Here is a 12196-nt window from a genome sequence, read left to right on the forward strand (position 1 = left end):
GACGGGAACACACAGGAAGTGCGTGCCACTCAGGGACAGGTGGCTTCTGCTGTTGTTATCCAGTAAGTGTCTTCAGCTTTTGCCAATGTCCACAGAGAACTTCCTACGAATGGTACATTCCTAAGGGGATCCTAAAGACCGGCTGGATGAACAAACACCTGAACCTGGTGCCAGCCCTGGTGGTTGTGTTCTACGAGCTGGACTGGGATGAACCCCAGTGGAAAGAAAAGCAGTCCGAGTGTGCCACCAGAGTGGAGATTGTCAGGTGCGTCTTCCGTGCAGATCTGACGGGGCGTGGGAGGTGGTACCATTTCCCAGCGTTTACTCAAGGCAGCTGAGAACCAGCACTCACTTGCCGACCTCCAGGGACACTTGGTCGGTCCCTGACAGGTAGCTTAACGTGAATGCTTAACTTCTGCAATGCGAAGGTGTGTGAAGAAATGTGGATGACACGTTAGTCTGAATTTCCAAATGCTTTTTTCTTGCGTTTTACTAACTAGGGGGGGGGGAAGTATAGTAATTTGCTTTTTAGTCTCACAAGACATTTGTTCTATCCCCATTCCGGTTTCAAAATAATTCTTTTGGATGACCAGTCTGTAACGTATCAGCATCAAGAAGTAAGTTATGTTATAACTTTTACATGAAAGTATATAGTAAACTTGGCTTTGAAAGCAGATTTTTGTCAGGATTAGAAGCTTGGTATGAGAGTAGACTTTTTTTTTTTTTTTTTAAATTTTATTTATTTGACAGACAGAGATCACAAGTAGGCAGAGAGGCAGGCAGAGAGAGAGGGAGAAGCAGGCTGCCCGCTGAGCAGAGAGCCCGATGCGGGGCTCGATCCCAGGACCCTGAGATCATGACCTGAGCTGAAGGCAGAGGCTTCAACCCACTGAGCCACCCAGGCACCCCGAGAGTAGACTTTTAAAACGAAGTCACTGTAGCATAGAAGTTTCTTTGTATGTGGGGAAAGATTTCCTCTAACCTTGGATGGTTTTAGTTGAAATTCATCTTTTTAAAATTGAATCATCAAGCTTGTACTTTATGTAAGTCTTTTTTTTCTTTTAAAGATTTTATTCATCTGTTAGCATGAGTGGGGGTGGAGGGGTAGAGGGAGAAGGAGAAGCAGACTCCCCACTGAGCAGGAAGCCTGATGTGGGGCTCCATCACAAGATCCCGATATCATGACTTGAGCTGAAGGTAGATGCATAACCGACTCAACCAGCCAGGTGCCCCTGTGTAAAGTCTTGAATATATTTTTTAAAAGTCAAAACAATTTAATTATGTTTAATTAATTTTATTTTTCCATTGCAGGCAGAGTTTACAAGGGAGAAACACAAAAGTTGCAGTGGTTCTGATTCAGAAGAAAACTCCTTTGCCCCCAGGTATCAAAAGGTTAATTAATAATCAATGAATTGCTTTATACTTCCCATTCTTATTATCAGGAGGTATAGTTTTTGATGTTAAAATCTATGCATTCAGTTATAGGAAAGATGGTGTGTTCACTTTAAAAAGTACTAATAATGCATAAATAAATGCCTAGTGTAAAAAATAAAATGCTAAAATTAAAATATTAAAAAATTTAATAAAGAATATTAAAATATTCTTCTACCCCCCCAGTTCCACTTAACTCACTATGTAGGTGTACATCAGTTAACAAAATTGATTTTTAAAAAAAAATTTTTTTTAAGATTTTATTTATTTATTTGACAGAGAGAGAGAGAGAGAGAGAGATCACAAGTAGGCAGAGAGGCAGGCAGAGAGAGAAGGGGGGAGCAGGCTCCCTGCTGAGCAGAGAGCCCGATGCGGGGCTCGATCCCAGGACCCTGAAATCATGACCTGAGTCAAAGGCAGAGGCTTAACCCGCTGAGACACCCAGGCACCCCAACAAAACTGATTTTTAAAAGGAATATTATTCACTTGTTTTTTTTAAAAAAGAGTGTTATTTACCTCTCTGAGGTCAGTTTGAAATTATATTCCTACCGTGACTTTTTATTCTTAATGTGCAATCGGACAAAGAAAAATGGTATAGGATTTTTGCTTTTTTATAAGAAAATGTCTTAGCTTCAGATGCTTGTTTTTTCTGTATTCTAAGACTTTGAGAGGCCAAAATGTTTTTTGTTTCTCTTTTGAAACTTCTGGCATCTGAGTTTTAGAAACCACTTTCATGGATTATTGCTTCCAGTTTTAGTTAAAGGTTTTGAAACAGTTATGTGGCATATCTTTTGGTGTTACTTGGCCTAACTTGGCTTAGTAGAAAATTCCGCAGGGTTTTCCTAACAGATATGTATGGCATGACTTCTGAGAACCGCCCCCTAAGAGCTCTCAGGAGGCCTTCTGGCATGGCGAAAGGGGGTTTGGTTTTTCTTCCTAATTACCTTGTTTAGATTTGGGGACCTATTTGTTTAAAAAAATACGTGAATCATTTTCTTTCTCTCTTCATCTTTATGGGTTCTGTCAATAGGAGAAGATGTCACTGCGTCAGAAAGAGCTGCAGCTTTATGTAACGCGTGTGAACTCTCGGGGAAATCTCTGTTTGTCCTACCCCACACTGATCACTTGGTGGGTTACATTATAAGGTAAATAAAGATCTTAAACTTTTTTAGATCCTGGATTATCAGAGGCACTGAAAAATGGGTTGCTTAGACTTTTTTTTAGTATCCTATTTCACCTTTCAAAACAAAGGTTACCCATTTATAAAACTTCATAGTTCAGCTGAGGTTAATATGTTCTTTTAAATAGTGTATGGTTCAAAGTTTGAACCTAATATGAATTATTTTTATGTTTTAACGTTTTAAAAACTGCAGTTTTGGGGCGCCTGGGTGGCTCAGTGGGTTAAGCCGCTGCCTTCAGCTCGGGTCATGATCTCAGAGTCCTGGGATCGAGCCCCGCATCGGGCTCTCTGCTCTCTAGGGGAGTCTGCTTCCTCCTCTCTCTCTGCCTGCCTCTCTGCCTGCTTGTGATCTCTCTGTCAAATAAATAAATAAAATCTTTAAAAAAACAAAACAAAACAAAAAACTGCAGTTTTAAAAATAGAAAATCTAGGGGTGCCTGGGTGGCTCAGTTGGTTAAGCATTTGCCTTTGGCTCAGGTCATGATTTCAGGGTCCTGGGATCGAATCCTGCTTTGGCCTCCCTGCTCAGTGGGGAGCCTGCTTCTCCCTCTCCCTCTCCCCTGCTCATGCTCTCTCTCACTCTCATTCTTCCTCAAATAAATAAATGGAATCTTTAAAAAAAAAGAAATAGAAAATCTTACCTTAGGAAGTATATTGAATATTGAAAGTTTTGGCTTCTCCATTTTTTTTCTTAGTGTATTTTCCTTAAGGATATGTCTAAACTCTTTGAATATAGCTTTAAAATTATGTTTTATTCTGAGGAGGAAAAACCTTGAAGTCCAGCTTTATCTAGCTATGAATTTAGCTTTCTTTCATGCCCTGGGCAGATACTTGTAATACATACATACTTTCACAAAAGGAACTTTGAGTTGTCTATCTGTGGTCAAATTTTCTTTGTTCCTGTGTTATCTCAAACTTAGGGAGTGAAATAGGATTTGAATCCTATTGAATGTTACTTTCCCCTCACTTGCCAGTATTTTTTTCTTTTTAAGATTTTATTTATTTCCTTGACACAGAGAAAGTGAGAGAGAGAGCACAAGCAGGGGGAGTGGGAGAGGGAGAAGCAGGCTCCCCACTGAGCACGGAGCCCCACTCGGGACTTGATTCTAGGACCCGGGGATCATGACCTGAGCTGAAGGCAGACGCTTCGCCATCTGAGCCACCCAGATGCCCTTCATTTGCCAGTTTTCATTTTTGGTGCTTTTTCCATTAGTTTTCTTATCCTCTAACCTTAAATATTAAAAGCACGAAAAATAGTCAAATTAAGTGAATATTGGAAATCTCTTTCTTTCACACTTCTTATAAAATGAAAGGGGGTGGAAGTAATCTTAGAGATTATGTGATTTCTACAAATTATAGAAAAGTTATTTTTATCAGTTGTTTCTTAGACCGTAAATAATTCTAAATGGCTTTTGGGGGGGGGGTCTAATCTTTACATTTATTATTTAGAAATTTCATGTATTTTGCTTTACTTTTTGTCTTTATCATGAAGTAAAGTAGACATTGTCTCTGTCAGGATTTTACTTTCAGGTCTTATAAATCTGATACTTGAGAACAGTTTGGTTTAAACTAACTTTAGTGTTTGAATGTTGATTTTTTTTTTAAAACAGATTAGAAAATGCCTTTTATGAACATGCACAGACTTATTACTACACTGAGATCAGAAGAGTGAAATCTCATAAGGAATTTTTGAATAAAACAACACACCAGGTACATTATTTTTCCTGAAGAAGGAAATAATAGAAGCATTCCAAGAGCAGATTATTATCATTGATTATTTTTGAAGAGATTATTAAATATCTGTAATGCTTTGATGTTTTTAATTGGCTTTTGTGCTTTTAAAGTTTTTTTTTTAAGCTTTTAAAAACAAGTTTGTCTTCTCTCCTTTTGGGCCTTAAAGTTCTTAGAGATTTTTATAGCTTCCTTAACAATGCTTGTTGGAATAATTCTTGATCTGAGTATTTTCCTTTCTACTCTGATGTCTCCTCTTCATGTTAGTGTACTTTTTACATTTTAAGAGAGTGTGTGTAATAATGATATCTTTTTTCTATTCTTTTCAGCTTTTATTTGTCAGACATCAATTTAAAATAGCTTTCTTCAGTGAATTGAAACAGGATACACAAAATGCTCTGAAGTAAGTTTTTAACAGTTGTCAAACTAAATTTTTCTTACTTTTATGTTAACAGTAACATATTAATGGCAACTTGTGAATGTCAACCAAACTTTAATTCATTTTAAGATGCTTATGTTGTTTAGATTCAGGTATGTAATATTTAATTTATTCAGAGATGAATGGAATATAATATTTTGAGATTTAAAAAAATATTTCATTTTATTATCAGAAGTAAATTTCATAGTATCATAAAGCTTTCTGATCTAGTCTAATTTCATGATTGAAAGAAACATTAAAATTCTTCCTATCCTATTGACTGCTTATTTGTATATTCAGTAAAATTTTTGTGTTGACTCATTTCCACAATTAAATATATATTAGACATTATCTAATGCTGTGAATTTCTTAATATGCATGGTGCATTTATTTATTTATTTATTAAAAGATTTTATTTATTTATTTGACAGACAGAGATCACAAGTAGGCAGAGAGGCAGGCAGAGAGAGAGAGAGGAGAAGCAGGCTCCCCACTGAGCAGAGAGCCTGATGTGGGACTCGATTCCAGGACCCTGAGACCATGACCTGAGCCGAAGGCAGAGGCTTAACCCACTGAGCCACCCAGGCGCCCCAATGGTGCATTTATTTAATTCAACTACGATTTTATTTTTAATTAAAATATTTTTTTAAGTTTATAACACCGCTCAGCCTCCTTTTTAATACGAAGGCTCTGCTTCGAAGCTTTGGAGAGTAGTCGTGTATGGTTGGCAGTGGTCACACGTTTTAATTCCTTTGCTTTTACTTAAGAGCACAATTTAATTGAACATTTTTTTCTAGCTTTTCCTCTATTTTTTGAAGATTGACGGTGGCAGTGCAACGTAGATATAAGAAACAGCTATCTATCCTAAAACTGAAGAGAGGCTAAGCATACAGGGCAGAAAAGTAAGAGAAAAAAAGAAAAATAAATCTTTTGTCTGGAGGAATATTGCAGAAACATCTTCCTTTCTTATTACTGTGGAGGTGGAGAACTCCAAACTGTCTCTCTAAATCTCAGAAACTCGGTGTGATTCTAAGTGGCGCTAACGTAGTTCGTTCCTTACCCTTGGTATGAGTTCAAAACATTCCCTTCTTGTTCTGATCAGAAGTAATTCTGGAGGGCGCCTGGGTGGCTCAGTCAGTTAAGCCTCTGCTTTCGGCTCAGGTCATGGTCTCAGGGTCCTGGGATCGAGCCCCACATCGGGCTCTCTGCTTGGCAAGGAGCCTGCTTCCTCCTCTCTCTCTCTGCCTGCCTCTCTGCCTACTTATGAGCTCTCTCTATCAAATAAATGAATAAAATCTTTAAAAAAAAAAAAAAAGTAATTCTGGAAAGGAAGATTCGACCTGAGGAAGTTAGGAGCAAAGAGTGATGTTTGGAGGAAACAGAGATGCCCCATTGCCTTCCCTTTTCTGGGTAGTGTCCTTCTAGCAGACTCTCCTTTCCCACCGCACTTCCCCTTCTCCAGCCTGTGCCTGAGATCAGCAGTGTGCTCTGAACTTTGGAGATTCTGGTGTTTAAAAGCTATTGATAGTCCCTTCTTTGCTAATAAAATTTCTCTTTGTTGGAGAAGCTCGTAATGGTGCTTTTAAAAAAAATCTGATTATTTATTTATTTTTTTAAACAGAATGCTAACTTTTTAACCTAATTCTGGACAATTGTTCTCTCTCATTTTCAACTTATTTTCTGTCCGTTATTGACAGATGTTAATAACAGAACAATGTACATGTGATGTTTCTGTTCTTAGTGAAAAGTCATTGATTCCCCCCACATATTATTAATCAGTAGATCATTTTTCAGGAAATCAGAGATGGATATGTATAAGTTATTCCTGAACTGTTGAGTGCTAAGAAATGTTGAGTAAATATTGTCTCTTATTTCTAGTAATGTGTTCTTGGGAATCCTTTCTTAAAATTAATAATTAACTGTGTTGCACGTGTTTATATTAGGAATTACAGGACCGCCTATAACCTTGTACATGAGTTGCGAGCCCATGAAACTAACATTCTGGAAATAAAGACTATGGCAGGATTTATAAACTACAAGGTAAATTGAAGGTTCTACTTCAAAGAAAGGAAACTCATCTTTAAATATTAGGTTATCTTTTTGAAATTGAAAACCAGAGTTAGTTAATTGCTCTGAAGAGTATTTGATTAATTATGTTCTTCTCTTTTATGCCCCTTATTTCATAGAGCTCCCTAGTAATTAGCAGCCTAATTGCAATGCTTGGTTTTGAATTTGTGGGGCTCAGAGTTCTCTCTTAGAACAGTTTTACTTCTGTAAAACTCCTTTAGGAGGGTCTTCTGATTTTAAGTGGGAGCAAGAGAAAGTGAGAAGAAAGCTACTTTTATGACTGAATTTTATAAGACGCAACAAATCAGAACTATGTAGGCCTTCCTTGGTTTAATGGTGACATGATACAAAAGGTATAGCTGATCACCTGAGAGGAAACTTTTGTACCTGTCACGTAAGCATTTGAAGATTGTACGTGGTAGAAATAGATACCCCCAGAAGGCAGGTGGGACTTTTCGTTTTGCTTTTAATTTTCCACACTCAACTTTTAAAGATGGCTGGCCCTGAGATGGTGGCCTGAGAGGACTTAGATGCTGGAATTGACTGTATAAACATAAATTGGTACAAGGTCTGTAGAGAATATTTTTGCAACGCCTTATACACACTTTGAGTGGGTGTTCCCTTTGAACTACCAATTCCATTTCAGGAAATTTACCTGACACATGGGCCAAGCCTTGCAAATCACATACATAAGGATATTTATTGCGTCTTGTAATAGGAGAAGATTGGAAACAACCCAGCAATAAGTGACTGGTTCATATAAAGTATGACTGAGACAATGGAATATTCTACAACTCATAAGAATGAGACAGCTCCACTTACTGATATGGAATATTAGGTGAAAGAAGTAAGGTACAAAACAGCATATTTAGTGTGATGCTCTTTGTTTAAAAAGTGTAGTTGATACATAAATACACATACACTTGTCTGTGCGTAGACTGTTATCACGGAATATTCTGGGAGCTGGTTGCCTCTGGAACAGGAAATTGGATGGCTGAGGGACAGGGATGAGAGACTTAACTTTTCATGTATTCCTTGTACCTAAAATATAAAACTAATGGTAAGCATATGGAAAATAATTTAGGCGTCGTTTTTTGTGTTTTTCTTTTTACCTTACGTAGATACAGATCATTACTGTCTTGAGATAGCATTTCAGATAAAAAGTTTTCAAGAATTTCTGTAATCCTTGTTTGATACGGAGGCCACTATGCTCTAATGGTGGTACAGAAAATCTTTACTTTCTTCCAATTCTAAAACTGAAAGTTAATCTGTCCTAGGGGTGGTAGGTAGTGTTTTATTTTTGCCTGCCTGTATGTTCTTCATTGGGTAAAATTTTTTGTATTCTAGCTTACTTTAATAAGCTTTTCTAAGGTGTAGAGTAGATTCAGTACAAATAGGGAATAATTTTTTTTCTTTTATCGAGGGGACATAAGCGCCAGTTTTAGCATAGCCATTCTAATAGAGAAAATTAATTCTGTTGCCAAAAACTTAGAAGAGGAAATGTTATAGTCTTTTTGAAGTTAGTCTCACATTTTACCTGTTTTTAATTGAATATGCCTTTTGACTGTATGTTCTTTATTTGGGCGTTGATTTTCCATCTTGCAGATCTGCAGGCTGTGTTTTCAGCACAACACCCCATTGGATGCTATCGCTCAGTTCCGAAAACACATTGACTTGTGTAAGAAAAAAATTGGAAGTGCAGAGTTGTCTTTTGAGCATGCTGCGTGGATGTCTAAACAGTATGTTTTAAATTGTACTTTTAGAATTTTTTTTCTTTACGTACTTGGGCTTTGGAGGAGCGGAATTAGCATGGACTTTGGTTGTCAGTTGGACTAAGCTTTTCTTGTCAGTAAGTAGGCTTTTAGAGATCTAGCTAGTGTAGGGTATGTTTCCAGTAGCGGTAGGTAATGATTCATAGAGTTCCTTAATGAAAATCACTTAATTCATGGTACCGTCTTTTTTATTCAGTGTATATTTAGGGAGTTTCCACCATGTGCTTAGGTACTGAGAATGCAGTCAGGAGCAAAACAAAATCCCTGCTGGCACGGAGCTTGCTATTTGAGACTGATGTTTAAAAATTCTAACATGAAATTGTTTCCAGAAGCGTGGATGTGTTTGAGTGGTGGGAACTGTGTTGACGTGCGCTGCGATGGTGTATTTGTAGCGCTTTGTCAGTACAGAAGAGTAGGCTTCAATGTAGAAGTTATCTGTAACCTATAATTCGTCAGTATTTATTAGACACAGTAAATACTGTGTCAGTATTTACCAAGAAACCCCAACAGTTTACAGTTTATCAGAAGCATTATCTTAACATAGTCTGCTGAGGTTATGTTGTCAGGATGAATAATTATTAGAAGTAAGCTTCTTTATCTTCCCTTTATCTTTGTCATCATTTTTTTATTTCTTGATTTTTTTTTTTTTCTTTAAGATTCCAGGCCTTTGGAGACTTATTTGATGAAGCTATTAAGTTAGGGCTGACAGCTATTCAAACTCAGAATCCTGGCTTCTATTACCAGCAGGCAGCGTACTACGCCCAGGAGAGGAAACAGCTCTCAAAAACCCTCTGTAACCATGAGGTAAGTGACCGACTCCCGTGTCATCTGGCACTTAGGAAATGTATTAATCATCTCTCGAAAGTGGATAAGACTAATGGATGTTTATAATCTTTTCCCAAGCCTTTGAACAGAATCAGTTTTCTTCTGATAAGGTAAAAATATCTTCTATATTTTCAGGAATTATGGTTATTTTCACTTTTAGCCTGAGTACTCCATTTCCACCTGTGGATTAACACAAGTTTTTCTGTCAGGAACTGACTTATGACTGGTAATAAGTTATTGATGTAGACAAGGGCAGATTACTTTAAAATAAAAGTCACGGTGTGGTCTGAGCCATGCTCTAACTCCCTTTGATCACTGCTGTAGGAGTTTGAAGGACTTTGGAGGAATATGCTTTGTTTTGACCCACCAGAGAGGATCTCTTTGGACTTCTTTCTCTTCCTTGGGCTTTCTTCTGGAAAATTCTTAAGAATCTGTTCGAGGCATAATGTTTGTTTTTAGATTTTATTTATTTATTTGACAGAAAGAGACACAGGGAGAGAGGGAACACAAACAGGGGGAGTGGGAGTGGGAGAAGCAGGCTTCCCATTAAGCAGGGAGCCTGATGGGGGGCTTGATCTCAGGACCCTGGAATCATGACCTGAGCCAAAGGCAGCCGCTTAACGACTAGGCCACTCAGGCGCCCCTCGAGGCATAATATTAATTGCAGTTTCTTTTCCCTTTTTTTTTTTTTTTAAGTATTTTATTTATTTATTTGAGAGAAAGAGAGAGAGTGAGAGAGAGCACGAGAGGGGAGAAGGTCAGAGGGAGAAGCAGACTCCTCGCGGAGCTGGGAGCCCAATATGGGACTTGATTCCGGGACTCCGGGATCATGACCTGAGCTGAAGGCAGTTGCTTAACCAACTGAGCCACCCAGGTGCCCCTGATTGCAATTTCTTAACTTGACATTTCATTCTGCCTGCCTTGTGGGTGGTTATAGTTAGATACCAGCGTCCCCATAAGCACCTTTAAAATAAGAACATGGTATGTATATGTATAAATATATTTACATTCACATGCTTTTGTCAGTTTATTTTCCTTGAAAATCTGCAGTTATCTTCTCCGAAGATAGGTGGATATTATCAATAGTGCTACTTAAACAGTTCCAAAAACAGTTTGCACCTTAGTACTTAAATTGTTGGATTTTTTTTCCCTTAAGTCATGATATAACTACACTGTTTGCTACCCTGTTATTTGCATATGATTTATATCTTCATGGTGTATTTTATATTTAAAAATTAGGCTTTAAGATTTGAGCATAGTATTTTAAAAGGTGATTAAAACTATGTTTTATAAGGGTACAAGGAGATGGGATTAACAAATATCCTTAGTTGGAATGTAAAGTAATATTTCTGTCAAATAATAATTTGAAAAGCCTCAAAATCATGCATCTCTTTTGACCCAGAAATCTATTTTCAGGGAGTCTAAGGAAGATAGGAGATCCTAAGAGAGAAGTGCTGAGATCTACTTATCAAGTTCTTTGGGCAGACTTACTAATTATAATGTAAAAAATAAATAAGATGAACGACATAGGGAATTTGTTAAAATATGGAACAGCATGCAGCCATAACAAATAATGTTTTAGAAGAATAGTTAATGATGTGAAATTTACAATGAATATATTTAAGTGAGAAAAGCAGGTTGAAGGATCATTCCATTTGATAACAAATAAATGTTTGCATACAAAATCTGGAAGACTAATGTAAACACTGTTAATAGTGGTAATAGGTTTATAGGTGATTTAAGTTTTTATCCTCTTCCTTTTGGATGTTTTCTGTATTTCTCAACAATGTACTTGCATTATATTTTGGTTTCAGAGGGAAAAAGTTACAAGAAAGAAAAATAAAGCAGTGTAAATTTGTAAATTCTGGCACCAAAAATAGCCCTCCCCAACCAATATCAGGACTTAATACACAAGTGATAAAAAAGGAAAATAATGTCTTCTTTTTAAAACTCCTTATCACATTTTTTTTAAAGATTTTTTTTTTAATTTATTTGACAGACAGAGATCACAAGTAGGCAGAGAGGCAGGCAGAGAGAGGGAGAAGCAGGCTTCCTGCTGAGCAGAGAGCCCGAGCGGGGCTCCATCCCAGGACTCTGGGATCATGACCTGAGCCAAAGGTAGAGGCTTTAACCCACTGAGCTACCCAGGCACCCACATTGTTTTAATTGCACAAAAAGCACTATGCATATGGAATAAACATCAAACATAATTGGCAAAATTTTTACTGGTTTATCATAGCAAAGATGAAAAGAAAATTAAGGAGTTAGTTACTATGAAATCATTTGTCAGAATCAGGTTGATTTATTAAATTTAATTTTTATGAGACTGCCTAGGTATTAAATGGAATGTTTATTTTCATTTTTGTGAAGATTTAATGTGTGTTAAACTACAACTTTGATATTGAGACATATGTTTGGTATTTTAATTTATGAAAATGTTTTTATTCTGTCAGAGATTGAAGATGAGTTGGTTTGTGACAGGTTCATAAACTCTTATTTAGGGCTGTGTTTTACTTTACAGGCTTCAGTAATGTATCCCAATCCTGATCCATTAGAAACACAAACAGGCGTTCTTGACTTTTATGGACAAAGATCATGGCGACAAGGAATACTAAGTAAATAATTTTCCCTCTTCCCTTTTCTCTCAGCCTCAAATGGCACAGATCACTATCGCAGTTTTTCCATTGGCTCCATAGGCTGTAATAAATTATGTAGAGGTAAAAATGTGTGTTTTTTAAACATCCTTTTAAAGATTTTTCAGTTCTTTAGTTT

The 12196-nt window shown here is 37.1% G+C and overlaps 1 protein-coding gene across 3 annotated transcripts in view; it reads left to right on the forward strand.

Annotated features, from left to right (window-relative positions):
- The window catches only part of LOC111144447 (trafficking protein particle complex 11), a 46959-nt gene that overhangs the window by 4907 nt on the left and 29856 nt on the right, over positions 1 to 12196 (forward strand). For all 3 annotated transcript variants that reach the window (XM_022498762.1, XM_022498761.1, XM_022498764.1), the window contains 9 exons: positions 96 to 265; positions 1312 to 1382; positions 2462 to 2576; positions 4222 to 4321; positions 4672 to 4745; positions 6704 to 6800; positions 8433 to 8566; positions 9256 to 9403; positions 11946 to 12039. In XM_022498762.1, coding sequence (XP_022354470.1) covers positions 96 to 265; positions 1312 to 1382; positions 2462 to 2576; positions 4222 to 4321; positions 4672 to 4745; positions 6704 to 6800; positions 8433 to 8566; positions 9256 to 9403; positions 11946 to 12039 — 1003 coding nt within the window. The remainder of the gene's footprint in view (positions 1 to 95; positions 266 to 1311; positions 1383 to 2461; positions 2577 to 4221; positions 4322 to 4671; positions 4746 to 6703; positions 6801 to 8432; positions 8567 to 9255; positions 9404 to 11945; positions 12040 to 12196) is intronic.

The sequence above is a fragment of the Enhydra lutris genome, unplaced genomic scaffold (assembly GCF_002288905.1).
Source record: "Enhydra lutris kenyoni isolate GAN:26980312 unplaced genomic scaffold, ASM228890v2 scaffoldscaffold11, whole genome shotgun sequence".
Lineage (NCBI taxonomy): Eukaryota > Metazoa > Chordata > Mammalia > Carnivora > Mustelidae > Enhydra > Enhydra lutris.